This window comes from Capra hircus, chromosome 16 (genome assembly GCF_001704415.2).
Source record: "Capra hircus breed San Clemente chromosome 16, ASM170441v1, whole genome shotgun sequence".
Taxonomy (NCBI): domain Eukaryota; kingdom Metazoa; phylum Chordata; class Mammalia; order Artiodactyla; family Bovidae; genus Capra; species Capra hircus.
In genome coordinates this window covers 20334696-20356246 of record NC_030823.1, presented here as the reverse complement: position 1 = coordinate 20356246, position 21551 = coordinate 20334696, and the positions used below count along the sequence as shown (strand labels likewise).

General features: G+C 43.9%; 1 protein-coding gene across 2 annotated transcripts in view; it reads right to left on the bottom strand.

The window, feature by feature from the left end:
* Positions 1-9487, bottom strand: part of TGFB2 (transforming growth factor beta 2) — a 92812-nt gene extending 83325 nt beyond the window's left edge. The window contains exon 1 of one of the 2 annotated variants that reach the window (XM_018060159.1): positions 8472-9487. In XM_018060159.1, the coding sequence (XP_017915648.1) occupies positions 8472-8817 (346 nt within the window). In that variant the 5' untranslated portion in view covers positions 8818-9487. The remainder of the gene's footprint in view (positions 1-8471) is intronic. The other variant, XM_018060160.1, reaches the window with a different exon arrangement.

Here is a 21551-nt window from a genome sequence, read left to right as displayed (position 1 = left end):
CAGGCTCCTCTGTCCATGGAATTCTTCAGGCAAGAATACTGGAATAGGTTGCCATTTCCTCCTCCAGGGGATCTTCCCAACCCAGGGATCAAACCGGAGTCTATGTCTCCTGCCCTGGCAGGGCAGGTTCTTTACCACTAGCTCCACCTGGGAAACCCCTCAGCAGGAAGCAACTGAAATGTCCCTGAGGCAGTTTGAATAACTTGCACTGAGACAGCCAGGTGGCTCACCCAGACAAGACCCCGTTTTAACAATTTCCACCGGCCTGGAGTAGGGCTGCTTGTCTCTGAAGCTCCCTTTTCCCTTTCCGCCTCTGAGACTGTTCTGGTGCGATCCCTTTACTTATTCTCTTTCTTTTACTGATTGGATCTGTCTGGCTCTCAAGCCTGTGCTCATTAGACAACACCATCCTGCCTTACCCAGTCCATTTTCAAGAGACAAGATGAATCTCCTATCAATCAAATTTAGAAAAGTTTTGCAAAGAAATGATGACAGTTCAAGATGAAGACCAGGAGCCTTGAGAGATCACAATATTTGTATCAACTACCTGCAGAGATAAAAGCAGAATGTGTTAAAGACAATAAAAAAGACCCAGGGCTGTAGAAAAGGTTTAAAAAATATAGTGCCTTCTGGAGGGAAAGAATGTAGAGCTTCTAGGAATAGAATTCCTGCCAGGAGAGGAAAGTCACCACCCTTCAGGGATGTTCTATGTCACTTTTCAAGAGGGCAGGAAAAGTCATGCTCTCCATTTCCTGGTCTCTATTTAGGGCTTCTATTACTTAAACCTAAAAGCCTGACTTTCAATAAGACATCGCTGATAGAAATAGTTATAGTCATGTCCTCAGATGTTACAGGGAAAATACTCGTATGGACTATACAGGGTTACTTGTGAGAGTGAAATAAGTGCACACATATGAAATATTTAAAACTACGCTTGGCACATAGTGTGTACCCGCTGAGGGTTAGCTTTCATCATCATCATTATCACCATCATTTTCATTCTTATCTGCAAAACTGGAAACAGGAACTGGGTGGTTCTGAAAGGCCTGGTATTGCCTTGAGCATAGGAACAAGATCCATCAGGCATGGTTTCCCTGACAACGGAGGTAAGATTTCCATTTCTCCACATCTCCTGGTCTTAATGCTTTCAACTTATAGATCTTTCTTCTGGTGACTTAGTCTTATTCTCTAAAGGGAAACCCTCATTCATTTATTAAGTATTGGTTGAGCAAAAACATAAGCTGTAAGACAATAGCTAAGTCCAAGTGGGTTCTTGTTCTGAGGTAGGTCACTAACAGATGAAGAAGACAGGTCAGGACACAGCTAAATTTTACCTACAGCAAAAGAAAAGAGGCTGAGATAGAGATGAGTATCAGTACTGTGAGAGTGCAAAGGAAGAGCTAATTAAATATGATGAAGAACATCAAAGAAGGTTTCACAAGGAGATGGCACTCACCTAACCTCGAAGGATTCTTAAAGGTGTTAAAAGATGGCTCTCTAAGTGGAAGAAACAGCATAAACAAAGGTCTAACGGCAGGAAAATAAATGGCCCCTTTGGGTAAAGGCAAAGAGAGTGATCTGGCTGGAGTGTAGTTTTCATGGGAGGATTTAGTTGGGGGTGGGATCTGAGCAGGAGGAGGGACCAGACCCTGAAAGGTCTTGGATATTATCTAAGATATCTGAGATCTTATCTACAAAGCCAAAATTCTCAAGGCCTTCCTATATTAGGATTGGACAGTGATGGGCCTGCTAGATTACCAGCCCTGCCAGTCTCTGTTCTCACCCTCTTAGGTGGCAAAAATCACCCAAGGACCAATCCAGGTGAGCCATGGAAACAGATCCTCTGAGGGAAAGTTACAAAGAAATGAATGAGCTGGAGGTCCTGAGACATCCTGGGCTGGTGGGAGTGGTCCCCAGAGCGTTACTTTTAATCATATCAGAATACCTCTAAAATATCTTTTTAATATCTCATAACCAGTGGCATGTTATAGTCAATTGTCAGTGATGTTTCTTTCTTCAGGGCACATAAAATAAGGTATACCTTAAAATCAATGGTGTTTGGGAATCAGTGATTAATAGGTACCTTGCAAGGAAGGTGCACTAAGTGCCAGAGGCAGGGTGTGGGACTTCTTTACACAGGTTGTGGTCAGTCTTTTGCAACTCTAGGAAGCCAGCATCTTCTTCATCTTTACAAGTGAAGAAACAGAGGCGTGGGTCAATGAAGTTCCCCACCCTACACACAGGTATTCCAGGAGAGAGAACAGGAAGGCAATCTAGAGCCTGTGGGGAAGAGGTCAACGGGGAGAGTTTATGAAGAGCTGAGGCCACCAAGCCCGTCTGGCAGTAAGGCGGTGGTCACAGCACAGAACCGTTCTAATCTACCGGAGGTTAGAAAAGAAACGAAACCGGTGACAACCACCGAAACCGTCTTGTGGTCGCAGAGTGACTCGAATTTCTCTCAAACACAGGATGGAAGCAAGCTTTGCAGTCTAAACAAACCCATCAAAGAGTCCCTAGCATGTGATTAAAGTGGATCTACCTGGAGGACACTGAATTCCTAGGTTAACAACTATCCTTGTTTAAAGAATATTAAAAGACAAGGCACACCATATGGTTTCAAAATGACAGTGGAAACTTTTGTTTATCTCGGCCAGAGGCACGTTTCATCAAGCTGTTCAGCATGGGCAGAGTAGACCCACCCTTCGGCAAACGGGGAGAATGAGCACATTTGGGAAACCCACACCCTCTCTCCAGGGTCCCTCAGCACCGGAGGTGCTGCAAGAGGAGGGCTGAGCAGGACCGGAAGTGCTCCATGAGGAAGGCTGAGGAAGCTGCTCCCAGAGCTCTTCCCTGGCCCTGCTCACTTGAATACTGGGCTTCCCAGAGGGCGCTAGTGGCCAAGAATCCCCTGCCAAGGCAGGAGACATATGAGATGCAGCTTCGATTCCTGGGTCCGGAAGATTCCCCTGGAGAAGGCAATGGCAACCCACTCCAGTATTCTTGCCTGGGAAACCCTATGGGAAGAGGAACCTGGAGGGCTACAGTCCATGGGGTTGTAAAGGGTCAGACACGACTGAGCGCGTCGCGCACGCACGCGCACACACACACACACACACACACACACACACCCCTTAATACTGAACTTGTAAAGGGGTGGGTAGGACCAGGGAGGGAGAAGGACCCCCCAGTCCTACCTTGGTGGTCGGCTTGCACATCTCCCTCAGGGGCAGTCTTCTCCACTCTTCTTCCCTAACCTTCTAAAAATGCAGCCTGACGTGTGCTGTAATCTCCGGGCAAAGGCAGCAGTCGGTGACCTCCTCTGTTCTAACCCAGATTTGATATGGGATCAACAGTGAGTCATTAGCCCTTTTTTCACATCTCAGTTTCCTCTAGGAAACAGGATCTGTCATTCTTTCATATCTTTTTATATGAAAGAGGTTGTGCCTGGGTTACATCAACTTTTCACTAGGGAGAAGACAGCATTCAAAAAGTGCAGTTCCTTGAGCAAACCCCAGGGGTCGCTGTGGAGACACAGCTGGCTCCTGGAGCCTCTGCCAGGTCAGCGGGTCCCCACCTACTCCTCCAGCTTGACAAAGCCCAGCCTCCGTCCGATTGGTAGGGACTCCTCAGAAGAGGAGAGCAGCCTCCCCCGGCAACACAGACGGCCCAACTGCTTCAGTTTTAACCAGTATATTTCTTTGAGGGTTTTCCCCAGACTTTGAAAAGTAAAAGAAAGAGAAGAGGAAACCCTGGAAGAGAAGAACGTGGCCTAAGCTAAATGTGACCACAATTAGGCACTAGAGTTAGTACAAGCAATGGTGCAATTCAATACAAGTGGGAGAATTAAAACTTGGTCTGCTGTATGTTAATAACTCAGTCATCAGGGAAGTCTAGGGAAGAGGTTCAAGTCTGTCTTTGATCTCTGTGTCTCTTTCTCACACATCCACACACAGAGAATCTTCAAAAATGAAATCCCTATCATTTGGCTGTACACACCCAAAACTAACACAATATTATAAATCAACTATAGCTCAATAAAAGAAATAAAAATCATCCCTGACTATCCAGCAAAAATACTACCATATTCTAGCAATTGCTAGTATTTTTCTTCATTGGGCAATTGGTTGACAGTCCAGCAATGTGTTGGAGAAGGAAATGGTAACCCACTCCAGTATTCTTGCCTGGAGAATCCCATGGACAGAGGAGCCTGGTGGGCTACAGTCCATGGGGTCACAAGAGTCGGACAGGACTGAGTGACTAAACCACCAGCACCAGCAACATATACACAGAAAAGATATACCCATGAATAGAATGTTAAGGTGCACCCCTGCCCCAAACCGTAGTGCTGCTACTGTGTCCAGTCTATGTTCCATGATTTCACTTGGCAATTTACAGGGGAAACAGAAAATGGGATTGCCTGGTATTAAATGTTTAGCATTTATGTGAGTCAATTACAAAAGAAACCTCATCATGATGTCTCCTGCTGTACAGTTGAGTTTATCTAATTCAATATGACAGAATAAACCAACATGATTATTTACTTTCTTCCGTTGCATAGCTTGGAGATTCGACTCTTCCCGAACATGAGCTGCTTACTTTCCTTGCAAGGAAAATCCAAGATAATCCCACACTTCTTTTTTCTCTGCCCCAACTAACATCCTACTGCTGCTGACTGAAGTTACAGATGGGTGGGGTGACATGACTGCTCAGGCTAAATGAATGGGAAGTTTTGATGCCTCTCATTGAAGCCCTTTAAGACCACCATAATATACTACATATCATACAAAAGAGTGAAATTCATAGTCCAACTTACTTAAGAAAACTTACTGATTATCTGTCTATTCCATGTTAATGTCCTTTTGATCCTAAAGATGTTCTGTTTTTAGGTTATTACTTTGGAGGTGGTGCTACTGCAGAATTTAGCAATCCCAAATAAATCCCAGGGTTACCAGGCTTCTCCAAGTGGGAATTTCATAATTTTTTCATGTAAGGGGGTTGAGAGTGGGAAGAGGATCTGTCCTGTGCATTCTAGAGTGGTTAACAGCAATCCCTGGCCTCTCCATCCCCAGTCATGACATCCAAAAATGTCTCCAGACTTTGCCAAACATTCCCTGAGGGTGGGAATAGCAAGAACGGTAACATCACCATAATAAGAACCACAACACCTGCCTGAAATTTGTTACATGGGAAAGAGAGGAGAAACAAAGAAAGGAAAAAGTTTTGTCTCGTCCTTTTTCCTTTTTTGACTGTCCAAGTGTCTACATACTTCAATTGTTAATCATTTGGATTCTTACTCCATTAAGTGGAATTACTCTTTCTAAATTTCTAAAGCCTAGTACAGTGTATTTGGAATAGATGTGCCTTGAGGTTCCAGTGGATTGTCAAAGGATGAGAAGTCCACTAATTCCCACTGGGTAAAGTGTGGGTAAACCATAGTATAACTCCACTTTGAGCCTTAAACTAACAGCATGTGAAAAGATCAATACAAATAAATTCAAAACTAATCAGACCCTTCTTCAAATGTTGACACAGTATTATTTATAGCCTATAAATACCTTCTTGACTAAAATTCATCCTAGGAGATTGGCACCTGGCCAGTTCTATTCATATTTACTGTATTTATATAGTACACTGGTCCAAGGATAATATTTAAGACAAAATATGCTTCAAGGCATATGCAATATCTCTTATATTTTTACTTTTAAAACTCTGCATTGCTAAAAATATTAGTCTGAACTGTATAAAATGTTATGCAAAGGACTATCAAGAATCTGTAATGATATATAGCTCATTGAGTATAATTAGAGCATATTTGTAATATTTGAGTTGAAGTCATTCCCTGAATGCTAATAAGTTGGTGGTAAAAAATGAACCAGTGATCTTTCCCATGCCTCCATCCCTGGAGCTTGTGACCCTCCTCGGATTTCCTATGAGAAATGACAGGCACACTCCCTCCCCACAGCAGCTTCAGAGAGGACCGAGTTAAAAGTTAGGTGGAACAGTCCTAAAGGGGGAGACTTGGTATATAAGCCAATGCTGTCCTTTCAATTTGCCCTTTAAAAAATATGGTGGAGGGATTTTTTTCTCTTTTCTTCCTTTTTTTTTGGAAGGGTTCTCTATATTCCAGTATAACCAGAAAGCGCTGCAAAATCAGTTAACCTACTTTCTATAAAATGATGCACAGTCCTAGCACAGTAGTATCAAATCTGCTGTTAATAAGACTTTCTGCTCCTAAACTTCCTTTCAGGCTTTAAGAAGCCTGCATTCTTTGTAGGAAAACTGATAGTGTATATTTTATCCTGTGCTGATCAGAGATTTTCAATTTCTTTGGTAGCTAGGAATGGAAACAGAAGGGAATCCACACACCCATCTTTAATGCCAACCTCTGAAATCCTAATAATCTGAGAATTTTCCCAGTTTGGTGATGATTATGATCCCGAGTGGGATCATCTCAATTCTTGAGACTGAAGAGGGTTTGAAAGAAAGAATACCCTCTTGGGTAACTTGCTCTCTCCACACCTATCTCAGGAAGAGATCAGACCTCCTCTGTGTTATGAAAATACCAGCAGTTCATTAAAGCTGTTGCAGGTAAACACTGAAGGGTTGCCTTGTTCTGATTCTACATAACGTAACTGCCTGCCTGCCCAAATTCCAGTAGAACGTCGCACGTGCTAGAGAAAGCAAACTGACTCAACTCCCTGTTGGATCTCAAAGATTTTGGACTAAATTACAATGAACTTTCTTTCCTAATATCTCCAGGGCTCCACCCCAGGTAGAAAGCTTTCCTTTCTCCCACCCCTCTTACCCCCCTCCCCTCGCTCCGCATTACCAAGATGGAGTGTATATAATCACCACTGTGGTGAATGGTGCCATAATTACAATAATAAAATCGACCCCCTTGCCAGGATCTCCTATCTCAACTCGGCTCTTAAACAAGAGATGATCCTGCAGCAAAACAGAGGTCGCCAGGAAGACTGGGGTTGTATACGTCAGCCGATATTCTGAGACCATCAGATACAAGACATGGCAAGTCCCGGAACTACGACTTGTCAAACTAAATATAAATATTCAAAAAGAAAAGCACCACTCTGCAATTAGAACCTCTAGGATAAAATTACCAAGATGGCCATATTATCTCTGTAGGCAAGACACAGAGACTTTGTAAAGGCAGCCAGAGAGTATATAGGGCATGAAAAGGGGCGGAGAGAAATGGGCAACCAATGAAAAGTGTACGACTTGGGATTTGGAATACGCGAAAGTCGGAGCTTTTTTTTTTTCTTTCTTTCTTTCTTTCTTTTTCTTCTTCCTGGTATTTAACCCTCTCAGGTATCAATATATGCTGCTTCTGTGCTTCTTTTTTTTAAGAACTTGGAAATCATTCTAAGCTAACTGCTCTTTTCCCTTCCCCCCAAGGAGCTCCAACAATAAATCATTTCACTTCCACGGCTACTGTATGCCAGCTGGTTTTGAGGACACTGCCCTCAGAGAAGCCAGTTTAAAAAAAAAAAAATCGGCTGTCTTCTACGCTGAGATTCAGGAATGCAACGAAGTGACTGCAGGAAGCCTATGAAAGGGCAGGGAACACCCAGCTCCAGAGTGAGAAAGATAAAACGATAAACGCCTAAGAAAAGGGATTTGCTACACCGGCGATTTTAAGAAGGCAGGTTTGAGAGGATTCTGGAAAAAAAAAAAAAAAAAAGAAGAAGGAAAAACTCTTTTAAACGTAGTCAGAAACGAAGCTGTCTTCTCTACCATTCCAGGTGAAATCAAAAGGGGACGTGGTTACAAGATCTCGCCTTGGCGGGGGCAGAGGGATGTAAACACCCCGACGAGGTCAGAGATTCACGAATTGAGGGGTTGGAGGTAGGTTTTTGGAGGGGTCGCCAGATCGGGTTTCGTCTTGGCGATGCTGACATTTTTCGGGGAGTTAGAGACAATAGGGAAGGCTTGCGGAATCAGCTGATAGGTCGGCACCGAATGGGGCGCCTTCCGGTGAGGCTCGTTTTGAGCCACTTTTTTTTTTTTTTTAACCCTTCGTGCCCCAGTTCGGCGGGCTCCAGGCCAATCGGAGCAAAGAAAACAAACCCACTGAGGTTTCCCGGTTTAACTCGGCCCCGGGGAGTGCCTGGAGTTTGACAGAGGAGGGCTGACTCCTAGCCGGTGGCCGAGTCGAGAATTTCAGGGAAGAGGAAAAAAAAGAGAGCGAGAATAACGCCTTATAAAGGACGGGGGCGTTATGGGGGGAGGGAGGTGAGGAAGAAATGGAGAAAATAAAGTCGCAAGTCCACGTTTTAAAGCCTAATGTTCTCAAGCACACAACTGGCAAGGTGGTGGGTGGGACGGAGGACCGGAGAAGGGGAAGGAGCGAGCCGGGGACCCCAGAGGGCAGGGCTATCCCTGGAGTGGCTGCGGTTCTGGAAGCCTCGGGCAGCGCTAAGCCCCGGGGAATGGAAGCGAGGAGCGGTACTTACTTTCCGAGGGTAAGAAGGACGGCATGTCTATTTTGTAAACCTCCTTGGCGTAGTATTCCTCGTCGCTCCGCTCGCGCTCGCAGGCGGCCGCCCTCCGGCTCGCCTTCTCCTGGAGCAAGTCCCTGGTGCTGTTGTAGATGGAGATCACCTCCGGGGGGACCTCCTCGGGTTCGGGGTAGTCTTCTGGGGGGCTGGTGAGCTTCAGCTTGCTCAGGATCTGCCCGCGGATCGCCTCGATCCTCTTGCGCATGAACTGGTCCATGTCGAGCGTGCTGCAGGTAGACAGGCTGAGCGCGACCGTGACCAGATGCAGGAGCAGAAACGCGCTCAACACACAGTAGTGCATTTTTTTAAAGGTGGAAAAAAATTTTTTTTCTTTTAAGCAAAAAGTAAGAAAGAAAGAAAGAAAAAAAAAAAAACCCTAGCAACTCTCAAAGTACAGATCAGGTAGGTTTTTTTTTAATGCGAAACTTTTGCAAACAATCGAGAGTCAATGTCCGAGAGAAAAAGGTATCTTGCTTGAATTCCTTTCAAAAGAAAAGGCAACGTCGTTCCCCAAGTGGAAATATTAATACACGACGGGCAGGGGGAACCTGCACTTGAGGGAGTCGGCAAAAGTTTTCTTGGAGCGACGAGATGGAGGGGAGGGGGGGCGGAAAAAAGAGACGAGTGGCTATTAGGCAGAAATAAATTTAGCAGGAGGAAACGGAGTTCAGTGTGTCAGTTTCGGGTGCGGAGTGGCGAATCTGAACTCGGCTCCTCCGGCCAAAAGGGAAGAGATGAAAAGGTCCCGGGGCTGGCAGCGGGCGCGTCGGCGGGAGGGGCGCGGGCCGCGCTGTCAGGGGGGCGGCCGAGGCCGGCCGGCTCCAATTTATATATTTCAAGAAGGAGCGGCGCGGCGCGGCCCTGCCTTCCACTGCAGCGCTGAGAGCAGGAGCGGCAGCAGCTCCGGAGCGGAGGAGCGCACACGTGTGTGAGTGTGTGTGTGAGTGCGCGTGTGAGTGTGTGTGGTGTGAGTGTGGGCGCGCGCGCGCCCGGGTGCGCGCGCTGGGGGCGAGCCCGGCCCGCGGCGGGGAGGCGGGAGAGCTTCGCTCGGCGCCCGGGACTCGGCCGGGTCCGGCGCGGGCCGCGGAGGCCGCGCAGGGAGGCGGCGAGGATCCTGCTCCCGGAGCTGCGCGCGGGGGCCGACTCCCCGGCCGGCGCGCCGACCCGCCCGCTCACTCCACGTTGCCGCCGCCGCCGCCGCTGGCGAACGCGTCCGGCCTCCAGCTCCCTCCTTCTGCTCCTCCTTCTGCTCTCGCTCCAAACGCCAACCCGGCAACAGGCGAGCGGCGGCCGCCGCCGTGGCTCTCGCCGCCCGCGGACCGCAGCGGCAGCCTGGCGACGCGCCGGCGGGGGAGTTTTATTCCTAGGGGGGTGGCGAAGGGGTTCCCTCGGACTCCCACGCCGACCCACCCTCGCCTGGTTTCTCTCCCACGTGGGCTTTTCTCGCTTAGGGCAGCGGGCACTTGGCAGCCCGCAGAAGGTCCTCTCCTGCTTTCTCCTTTCTGCAGCCGGGCAGCCCCCTCGGTTTGCTCCCGAATGGCTCCCTAGACCGCTATCCTAGCTCTCCATCCCTCTCCCCGGGCCTCCTTCACTTGCGCTCTCTCCCTTCCCGGTGTGTCTCTTCCTTTCTGCCTCTCTCTCGGTCCCTATATATCTATCTGGCTGACCTCTCTCTCTCCCTGTCTCTCTCTCTCTCGTCGGGAGCTTCTGGAGCTCCCCTCAGAGCGAACCTTCTGCTGGCAGCAGATAACATCACGATCCTGCCTGGGAGGAGAGATTTATAAGTTCTCCCCGAACCACGTGTTTGCCTTCAACAAAGTGACGTGCTAGGATTACAGTCAGGAGTCCTCTCGTTTACTTAGACCACGAGCTCTCCCTGAACCGTTGAGGGGGTGTGGAAATGAGGGTGGCTGAGGGGCAGGGAGAGAGGAGGTGCAGTGTGCGCCCTGACAACAGTGATTTATGGTATTTACTTTATATAGTCATTTTGGACCCGTCTGGTGAAGGACAGGCGATCAAGCCTCCCATTTTTACTTCGTGTGGCTTGTTCACGGCTTCCCAGATGGGATCACTTGCTCTAGAAGCAAGTCTTCCCATATTGTACACACACACACACACACCCCCCGCACACTTAGGCAAATGAGCATCAAACAGTTGACTCCGGGCCAGGCCAGCCCCTGAGATAGGTCATCCAAGCTCCACCCTCTTTGTTGTTGTTCAGCCACTGAGTCATGTTCCACTCTTTGCGACCCCATGGACTGCAGCTGCCAGGCTTCCCTGTCCTTCTCTGTCTCCCGGAGTTTGCCCAAATTCATGTTCACTGAGTCGGTGATGCCATCTAATTTCTCATCCTCTGCCACCTTATTCTCCTTTTGCCTTCAGTCTTTCCCAGCACCAGGATCTTTTAGTGGAGTCATTTTCTGAGATTCCACAGCACCTGTGCTGGTACCTCTGTCCTAAAGCTTATTAAGGTTTGTTGTTCACAGCCTGGTTCTGCACTTGAAACGCAACTTTATCTTGTGCACTCAGAGAATGAACTGCATTTACTTTGCTGTTTGAATGGATGGATATCCTCTTAATTTGCTGCCGAAGGCTTTCTCTTCACCCTCTTCCCCAGCTAGACCTGAGTGACCAACTTCATTTTTTCCCACAACATATAACCAGGAAGCTGGGATTTTAAGTGTTTGACGTCTGCTGTTTTACACTACTCAGAACTTGACATTTTCTATTTCAACCTAGTCCAAATGAGATGAATAAAAATAATGCTTGTCCCTGTTCCCTTTTCCCTTTTTTTCTTTTACCTTTACTCAAAAAACATTTTCACCATGACTGTAGCCATACCAACTAGACAGATGATTTAAACTGCAAACTGTTGAGTTTTCCCCCAGACTCAAAGCCACTATATCATTCTGTAGTTTAGATGTTCCTTTTATTACAGAAAGGTCACAAGGAAATTTCTCTAACTTTTGGAATTTAAACTTTCCATGTGTATGGGGTCTATATCAGTAAGTAGAGAGTTAAATAGCTGTTAACAGTAGGAGACACATTTTACACTTAGTAATGTGCTGTGCTGTGCTGAGTCACTCAGTCGTGTCTGACTCTTTGCGACCCCATGGACTACAGCCTTCCAGGCTCTTCTGTCCATGGGATTCTCCAGGCAAGAAACTGGAGTGGGTTGTCATGCCCTCCTCCAGGGGATCTTCCCTACCAAGGGATTGAACACAGGTCTCCTGCATTGCAGGCGAATTCTTTACTGTCTGATCCACTAGGGAAGCTGGCAGGTCCTTAGATGTATATGTTCATTTAATCTTCACGACACTCAAGTATTTTTATTATCATCTCTATTTTGCTGATGAAGAGATTGTGGTACAGAGAGGCTAAGTACCTTATTCAAGTAAGAAGCAGAGCTGGAATTTGTGAACAGAATCCATTTCCATGTTCTCACTCACTATGTATTTCTCAGAAGCACTGGTTCCAGAACATGTCTGATAAACAAGGATTCTGTGGTGAAGTGAAGTTTAGGAAATACTGGGCACTGTTGCCTTCTCACTGGTTCATATTTCCCACCATGTTAAAGGCTGAGACTCTTCTGAACTCCTGTGGACATGGGATTTTTCCCTATTAAAACACATGGGAAAGCTCTGACATAAAGGAATGGTTCCAACTCACTCAGAATAATTCTGAAAATTACGTATAAATCGACATAGGTGTGTTCCTTTCTTTAGGTCAGCTGCAAATTGAAGCAGCTTGAAAGGAGTTTAGACAACCAGCTACAATTCCAGTAGTCAAAGCAAATTAGAGGCCCTACCATGGGGCTAGCAGTTTCATCAAGTTGTCATCTCTTTGAGTTAAGTTTGTGAGCTGCTCTAATCTAGCTAGACACAAATGAGGAAAACTGAATATCCTTACACTGGGGGCACTGACAGAACACAAAGCAGAGTGACTGAGTGAAGCTGTGGCTTTGGAAGGCGCTGGTTACCTCAGGCACCATACTCTGCCAGGGACAGAGGTTCAGCCTCCCCTCAAATTGGGGAGACTGCCTCCGAGATATAAATGCAAACACACCTGAGGTTAAGTGGATTCAGATTCCAGTGTGGATAAAAGCAGCAAAAGTCCCTCTCCATCACTGCTAGGAAAACAAGCTAAGCCATAAATCCTTCTGACAACCCCCTTCCCAACATAAACACACACACTTTCGTCCATAATATTTAGTTTGTTGAACACATATTGCTTACTTTACAACTGCTTAGACTCCTGGCCTATTCATAAGAGGCTACCTTTAGTACTTCCACAGCCTAAGAAGGGAGGACAGTGGAGGGGTTCTAAGTGTAGTGTGGCTGAGCAGTGTCTTGAGTGGAGCAGGAGGGGCCCCTTTCTATCACTCAAGTGAGCAATCCCTTGAAGATGCAACAGGTAAGACTTCAAGAGCTGTCTCCCCAGTTTGCCATTGCCATATGGGTATTTAACCTCCACAGACCATCTTGATTCCCTCAAGGAGGCAGGTGAGCATTGTGGTTAAAAAAAAAAAAAAAGAAGAAGGTAGGTTACAGATTCAAGTTTTCTTGGATTCAAATATCTTTTGTCACTTTCTGGCTTTATGATCCTGGACAAGTTACTCAGACACCTTGTGTTAGTTTCTTCATCTATGAAATAGGAATAACACACAGCTGCCAAGAATATAAGATGATTGTGAATTACACAAGGTACCAAGATAGCTTCTAACACAACCTGGCACTTAATATGTGTTCATTAAATGTTAGCGACCATTTTTGTATCCTCTTTCAGCTTCAATTTGTCAGATCTTTCCCCAGTATAAATAGGATGAACAACCCAGGGAAGATGATGATAAGAATTTGCTTCATGGTAATGCTTCCATGCAGTTTCTATAAGCACATGCTGTTATTTTAAACGTTATGATATTTTGCCCCTACTAGTTATAGGAAGAAAGGATAAGAAAATACACTTTTTCTATGGTGAATAGAACACTTAGTGATTACCAAAATCCAATTAAGTCCAAATTCCAGTTTCAGTTCTTATTATTTAACACCCTAAAATAGAATTCTTTGTTTTCCAGATCAGAGCAGTAGAGGGTACAGCTGTTTCAACCGCTAGCCCTTCTCTGCTCATTAATGGGTCTATTCATTTAACTTATGTGCAGTTTCTACAAGACCCTAAACAAATGCTTGATGTCAAAACAATTACTCACCCCTACAGAGGAGTTTTACCCCTAAGGATCACAGACAAAAGTTTATAACCTAGTAGGTCCTTCCTAAGTCTGGTAGAAGAATAACTTCATTTGTAACAATTCTGAAAGCTTCCCCAATGGTTTCAAGCCTTAAAAGTCAGCAGGTACAGAAAAGAAATACATGGAGCTAATGTAATTGATTATATTTTACTCTCAATAGTTATACTTGATAAATGAAAAATAACTCTTTAATGTGAAGACATACCAAAAGCCTTTTTAAGTTCTAACTTATATCTTTGGTTTTGTCTTGTTTACTTGCTAAGTTGTGTCCAACTGCAGAAACTGACTCTGCAAACCCCCAGTACTGTAGCCTCCCAGGCTTCCTCTGTCCAGGGGATTTCCCAGGCAAGGATACTGGAATGGGTTGCCATTATCTTTGGTAACACGATTCAAAAACAATGTTTTGGTCCATACCATGTTTTGTCTCATGTTCTGTATACATGTCTATGCAAGTTTCTGCTCTCAAAATAATGAAATAATTTTTCCCCCCCAAGAAAAACCATCCAATTATCATTTCCATTCTGTATCTACAGGTTTATCTTAAGAAAGAAGTCATATAGGATGAAGGAGGAACACTGGTAGGGAGGAGAAGAGCCGAAAGAGAAGATCAGAGGTGGTAAAAGATAAAGGGGTGAACTCAGGAGACAGGGACAAGGGAAAGCAGAGCATATCAGTAGGTTGTGAGGTTTCAAACTCCTCACACTTTGATGATGCACTGTGGGAACACTGGTCTTAACACCTTGGAGCTGTGATTAGTTGATGGATTGCTGCTGGTGGCTTTGGGGCCCTTCCATCTCTACATTTTCTTCAGTTTCATGAGATTTCCAACAAAGGGGGCAAACCTCCAGAGGCCTGTATCCTGTCAATGCTAGGGCTTACAGAAATCAGCCAGAGACTCTGGTTACTCTGGTTCTTACCCCGGGTGCAATTCAGCCGCTAAAATAGCACTTGGTGACTGATATCAATGAATAGCATTGAGTGATAGATACAAATACGTGAACATGATGGGGACAGTGGTCATATAGTAAAATATGGATATGTGCTTGATGAAACACTAATGCAGATCGGAAGAAGCCAGCAACAGAGTTTTCCTTAGTTTTTAGGGCAGGGTCTGACACTTGCCTTTACAGAATCGCCGCTGCTACTTCCCTGACTGCACTAGGTCAGCAGTCCCCAGACTCGTCACAAAGCAAGAGACTGGAATTAGGCTGCCGGGGGGAAAAGGGTGACAGAGCAGTACGAACAAAGTAAAAATGTAAAAATGAGGAAGGAAAAGAAAAGGCAACGGATAAGAGAAAAACAGAATGATATTCTCACAATTAAAACGAGTAGACAACATAAAGTGGAATTTTTATCGTTTAACATATGTAGTCTTTAAATGAATGTGTCATCCTTTCAGTGGGCTTCATAGATTGTGGAAAATTTTGAATGTGTAAATTTCCATGAGCAAAGGTACCAACCATATTTCAAAAGCCTTACCTTTCAGCTGCTTTAATTATCCTGCAGTTAAAACAATGAAAATAAAACAAGAACCAACAGGCAATAGCAACTGCACATAAACAGAAAACCTGGATGTAGTTTTTTTAAACATTAGAAGGAAGAACTAGCAAAGGACTGTCAAACCAGTCCTTTAAAAAGCAGTGTAAATATATTTTAATAAATATTGTAAAAAGCAAAGCCACATGGTAGTAATGGTTTGTAAAAATGGAGACTAAGGGCCACAAACTTTTCCTGATGTTTGTTTCAAGTCTCAGAAAAGAAGGTTAGTCCTTACATCGAGGGCAACAGTATAATTCATCACACAAACCCCAAAACCTTCAAGTGAAGAGGATGCTTTTCATCAAAACACTGGACAACAGGAGGAAACTAGGACTGTCCCAGGCTGTCACCCTAAAATGAAGCTACCTTCAAATCTGAACCTGCAACAATGCATCAGTTAAATGTTCACCTTTTCTCGAGAGTGATATATCAGTATTATGCATATTTTCAAGCCTTTTTTTTTCTTTGCTTATGTTACTGATTCTAGTAATCACTATGAGAGCTATAATTTGAAAATGCTGAACTGTATGATTGTAGCATTTATATAAACATGCATCACCCCCAAGATGAAGCCCCTGAAAGGTACCTGGTCAAGATTCTTCTGAGCTCAATGGAAGCCCATCTGCCACAGGGACAGGAAGAAGAGGATGAAGATGAAAATGACTGGGGATTAGCAAGTGTTTCTTGTATTCTGGGTACAGCCAAACTCATTTTTAAATTTTGGAAAGTGAACAACAGAGAAAGAATCTGCAAGGTAAAAATAAAAGTGTCCTCTTCCCATTTTAGTGCACAGAAAAAAAGAACAGAATGTTTGTGTCATCTGCCGCTTCCAGGTCATGTCATACTGACTTTTTATATGTTGATCTTTCCAGTTTAGTAAACAGTAGAGGCTGCAACAAAACCAGGGACACCTGCGAACTGCACCTACATTTCTGGTTTCTTTTTGGATTGTTTCAGCTATATCTATGTGTCTTTCCAAGAACAAAGGCAGATCTTTACAGTTCCTATCAAATGGCAAGCTGTTTATCAAAGACCAAAGAAATAAATCCAGAAAAGAGTGCATGCTAGGAGGCAGAAAGACTTCAGCAATACATAAAAATGATTTTAGTTACCTAGTTATTAGAGATAACAAGTTTTTTAAGAAGTCTTTGTTAATTAGGTTACTTACAGTCACTAAACTACATATTGTTATAAGATCAATCTGGTTATGTGATCAGTTATAATAATTAAATGGAATCAACACTCCTGTTGTTGGGGGGAAAAAAAGAAAAAAAATCAGTTAATTCAATGAGAGCCTAACTCATGCCACCTAGAGGAGAAAAGCAGTACGTCTCACAACTTTCTATTTGTGGAGAAAACTGACATGCTCAACTTCCCTGGATATTTTCATCACAGCCTATTAAACAATCATACAATGTCATTGGGCTATAATATAAAAAGAAAACTGCAATTAAGTTTCACCTCAAGAATATTTTCCATTGACTTCTTTTCTAGAGGAAAAATTATAAAGTTTTAATTACCTGTTATCTCCTAGCCAATAATATTCCAAACTAAAATCTACTCTGAAAGCAGAGTTTGAATATCTAAATTCTTAATAGCAAAAATGTCAGCCCTTACACTTTCATAAGCCATCTAATGTTATGAAGTATAACAACCAGAGTTATGGGCAATATATCATATTTTAGTATAAAAGGCTGCAGACCAGGGAACTAATCCATCCAACAGTTAAGGTGGTTCCATTTCTGCAGCATCCAGGTAATCAGAGAGTGAAGTTTTAGTTGTCAGACATACTCAAGATCTGTAATAAATTCTCCAATACTATGTTGCATAATAAACTGACAGTAGCAACCAAAATAAAGCCTATCTTTAAATTGCTTAACGCCCAGGAAAATGCCTTTTGATATGTGCTGTCCACCCCTACCTTCCACTAGCCATAGGTTCATGTCATGAGTATATGAGACTAAAAAATGTAATACGTGTTTTTCCCCCGGAACAAAGTACAAATTTCTAGAACCTCATTTTCTCTAAGTCATTAATATCATCTAAAATGTGAGTAAGTCATTGTTGTGTTTAACGGCGTCTATGACTGAAATTTGGATCGGATTGTATTAATTGGCTCTGTATCTTGGGGCAAGTTATTCAAGCTACTGCCTGTTTCCTTAACTGTATGTTGGGGATAATAACAGCACCTCCTTCACAAGGTTATAGCAAGACAGACCAGATGAGTTAAGGGTATTAGAAAATGTTAGATAGTATCTGGAACATGGTAATTACTGTATAAAGATTTGCTATTATCACTTTTTCTGATCCAACTCATATTTGAAAGGTTGACGCAGTCATCAGTTGCATCTCTCCAGTGGTAAAGAATCCGCCTGCCAAGCAGGAGATGTGGGTTTGATCCCTGGATCGGGAAGATCCTCTGGAGGAGGAAATGGCAACCCGCTCAGTATTCTTGCCTGGGAAATCCCATAGACAGAGGAGCCTGGAGCAGTATAGTCCATGGGGAGGCGAAGAGTCAGACACGACATAGTAACGAAAACTGTCAACCCTTAGAATGTTGTATTAAGACAGTATTTAGAGTTTGGGCTCTGGAACAGCTGAAGTGGGTGGGCAGTAAATATGTCTTAGGCTCTCATTTAAATGTCAGAATCTTGGTACTCAGTGTGAGACTTGTCTTTTCAGACCGTCAAAAGTTATTTTCTTAAAAAGAGAATGCATTATGTTCTTATATTCATCTAATGAATTTCTGGCATTTGAAAAATGTACTTAAGCTAGCCATAATGCTTGTAATCTTACATTTTTGGTCTACATGCATTCTTGACATGTGATTTCACCAGTCTTCACAGCCTTCGTGTTAAACGGTAGCACACACGTGGAAGTTACCATAATGGACAGACATCTGTATGTGTCCTCCTTTCACTGAACTTGTCTATAATTTGTTGCTGTTAAAAATAATGCTATTATATTGTTCACACAGCATTTTCTATAACTGAGATTTTTTCCTGTGGAGGGTTTTTAGAAGTAGAATTACTGGCTGTTCACAAGCACCTACTATCTGCAAGGCTTTAAACTTTTATGGGGGGAACTCATTATCAAGAAGAGGAATACTTACGATTAGAGATCAGAAATGAATACCATATCTACATGTACAGCACCTAGTTCTCCAGCTACACACTACTGTTTCTTCAGACTCCCTACTAGAGCATGCTGCTGGACAGCCGCTGTGCATGCAATATTCCAGTCCCTCCAGTGTAAACAAATGGATCCCTGTGCCTGAGCCACGTGTGTGCTGTGCTTATTCGCTCAGTTGTGTCTGACTCTTTGTGATCCCATGGACTGTGGCCCACCCGGATCCTCTGTCCATGGCGATTTTCCAGGAAAGAATACTAGAGTGGGTTGCCATGCCCTCCTCCAGGGGCTCTTCCCAATCCAGGGACTGAACCCAGGTCTCCAGCATTGTAGGTGGATTCTTTACCATCTGAGCCACCAGGGAAGCCTGAGCTACAAACTAGCCTCAAAAACTTTTTGACATTTTTGCAAGGGCACATGGCTTAGTAAGAGTCCAAACTGAACTCTGAACTTACTTTTGATTCCAAAATTTTGCCTTTTGTCATTTTTAACAATGAATACTAGTATTTCTAAAAATATTCCATGTAAATATAGCTTCATTCATCATTAAAATGCATACTTGGGAGTCTTCATGAAGGCCAGAATATGGCAGTTTTGTCATGCAATAGATATTCCTATCATTTCTACCATTTGTAAAGAAGGATAATGTCACCTTGAACCTTCTGGAGGCGAGCTTATTTACAATACACTTAAGAGAGCCCAGTGTTATTATACAAAGACAAATATTATGCAGAAACAGCCCTGATGTTATGCTTGGTACTACTCACTATTTCAGGGTAACTGCTGTGTCTGGCTGCCTGGCTGAGAGCTGATGTCAACCCATTGTTTATGTCCATCCCAGGGGAGGGCATCCATTTTTACCTAAGACTGAAGACTGGTTCTGTGAGTGCGCAGAACTGTCTAGTAGCTCCAGGGTGAATCAACAGCTGCAAGGCCACCCACGCAAAGGACACAGCTCTCAGCTGTCTCTCCATTCACAGCCCCAGTTGGTCTTGACCCCATACAAATTTGGTGTTCCTGCTTTGATGTTTATGCACCGATTGCATTAGAGATGCAGGATAATGATTCAGGGGTTAGAGAAACTGTTATTTATACAAATGTGGCTAACACCTCATCATTTTAAACGGGCTGTGCTAATAATGCTCATGGCGCACTTCGTTTTCTGTTTGTTTGTTTTTTTGCCCCAATCTGCAAGCTACATTTGCTCAGGCAGGATGTCGAGTGTGCGCTGGGACAGATCAGAGCCGCCAGACACCGTGGGAGCCCTGCCACAGAAGGCACTTCCTCCAGAGACCCCCAAAATAAGGAGGCTCCTGTCCAAAGTCCCCAGCGCTGGAATTCACTGGCTTAGATGGTACCTGCTATCCACGGCTCCTGCCATTCTCAGTATGTCCTTTTTTGTGTATCACACACCTAACACCTATTCTTTGAGCATACAGCCATGAGACTTAAAAGTTCAGTGTGTTCATTCTGAAAACCGCAGGTGATAATACTAAAAACTCAAATACTATGTGTTACGCACAGTGGCCCAACATGTAAGGATTATAGTTACAACGCAGGAAGTAACTGCAAAGCAATTTAACACATCTCTTTAAAAAATACAAGTAGTGAAAAAGACATCAACCATAATTTAGTCAGTAAAATCACACCAGTATTTGTATGTACATAGATTGTATCTATCAAAGTTTATGGGAGAATTCAAGGTAGACTGATGATTCCAAAATTGGCTGATGTTTTATGAGACTAAATATATGCTCTGTAACTTTAATCTCTTTACAGATAGACATACTACCACTAGCCACGTGCAGCTTTTGAATAAAGAGATGCTCAACAGCCACTTGGACTCCATATTGGGCAATGGAGATACACTCCCATTATCACAGAAAGTTCTACTGGGCAGTACTGATGTAGGCACTAAAATTGTAAGAAATTAAACCCACTTCTCTAGCATATACTCTTGTTCAACTACTCAATGAAAACCAAACAGCATTAACAGAAATACACACTCCTGCTATGGTGGGGTGGGGGTGTGAGTGAGGTGAGCAATGTTGGGCCAGATATTAACAAAACATACTCTGTAACTCTGTCTCTGAGTACAACTCATCTGAGTACAGAAGGTTCTTCACACACCTCCATAAAAAGCCCGAAGTCGTAACTCCCTGGAAGGATGCTCACTAGACCAGATGGAAGAATAGTGTGTGGCTCTAGGCTAGAAAACATCCTTTAGAGGACCTAAAATTGTTCAAGAATTGCTGGAAGGTATCTTTTCAATCTAGAGTTCTGATTAGATTCATTACGACTCTTAGGACTTGCCACCAGTCATGATTCTAAACATCTTGTCACCTATCTCTGACACGGTTTTACTTCCCAGTGTGTTCAAGGATTCTCATGACTGTTCTTTTTGAAGCATCACTTTTTATAGATGATGGGTGTGTCGGCTGTCATGTCTAACTCTTTGTGACTCCCATGGACTGCAGCCCACCAGGCTCCTCTCATCCATGGAATTCTTCAGCTAAGAATACTGGAGTTGCCATTTCCTCCACCAGGGGACCTTACCAACCCAGGGAATCGAATCCGCATTTCTTGCATCTCCTGCATCAGCACGTGGATTCTCCACCACTGGCACCACCTGGGAAGCCCCTCCTGATTGACATTTTCAGCCAAGCTTCAGAAAAGCTCACCCAAAGGAAAAATTCACTAGGGGGCCTAACTTTACTGAAGTGGTAAGATTCACCTATCCAGCTGGCCCAAAACCATAGATTCCTTTCTGTAGGCAAGGATGCATCCTCTCTCCTATTTCCAAAATTTGTTCTAACTGCCAATTCACCTCAAACAGTCTTCATACTGTTTCTGCAGAGCTTAACAGACTCTCTACCTATCACTGATACACGGAGTGGAGATAAACACTAGTCCCATTGATCTTAACAGATGAATTTAAGGAAACAGCAGTTATGAACTCTGCTTCCCTCAACTGAAAATTGTTTCCAAGTAAAAATGAACTTAATGTCAATAGTGTACTGACAAATTAATATATTTACAGACCTAACCTATTTAGTACAGACAAGCTTCGTTATTCCAGGACTCTGTTTCTGTACAGTTATTGTACAATTCTATTGTAATAG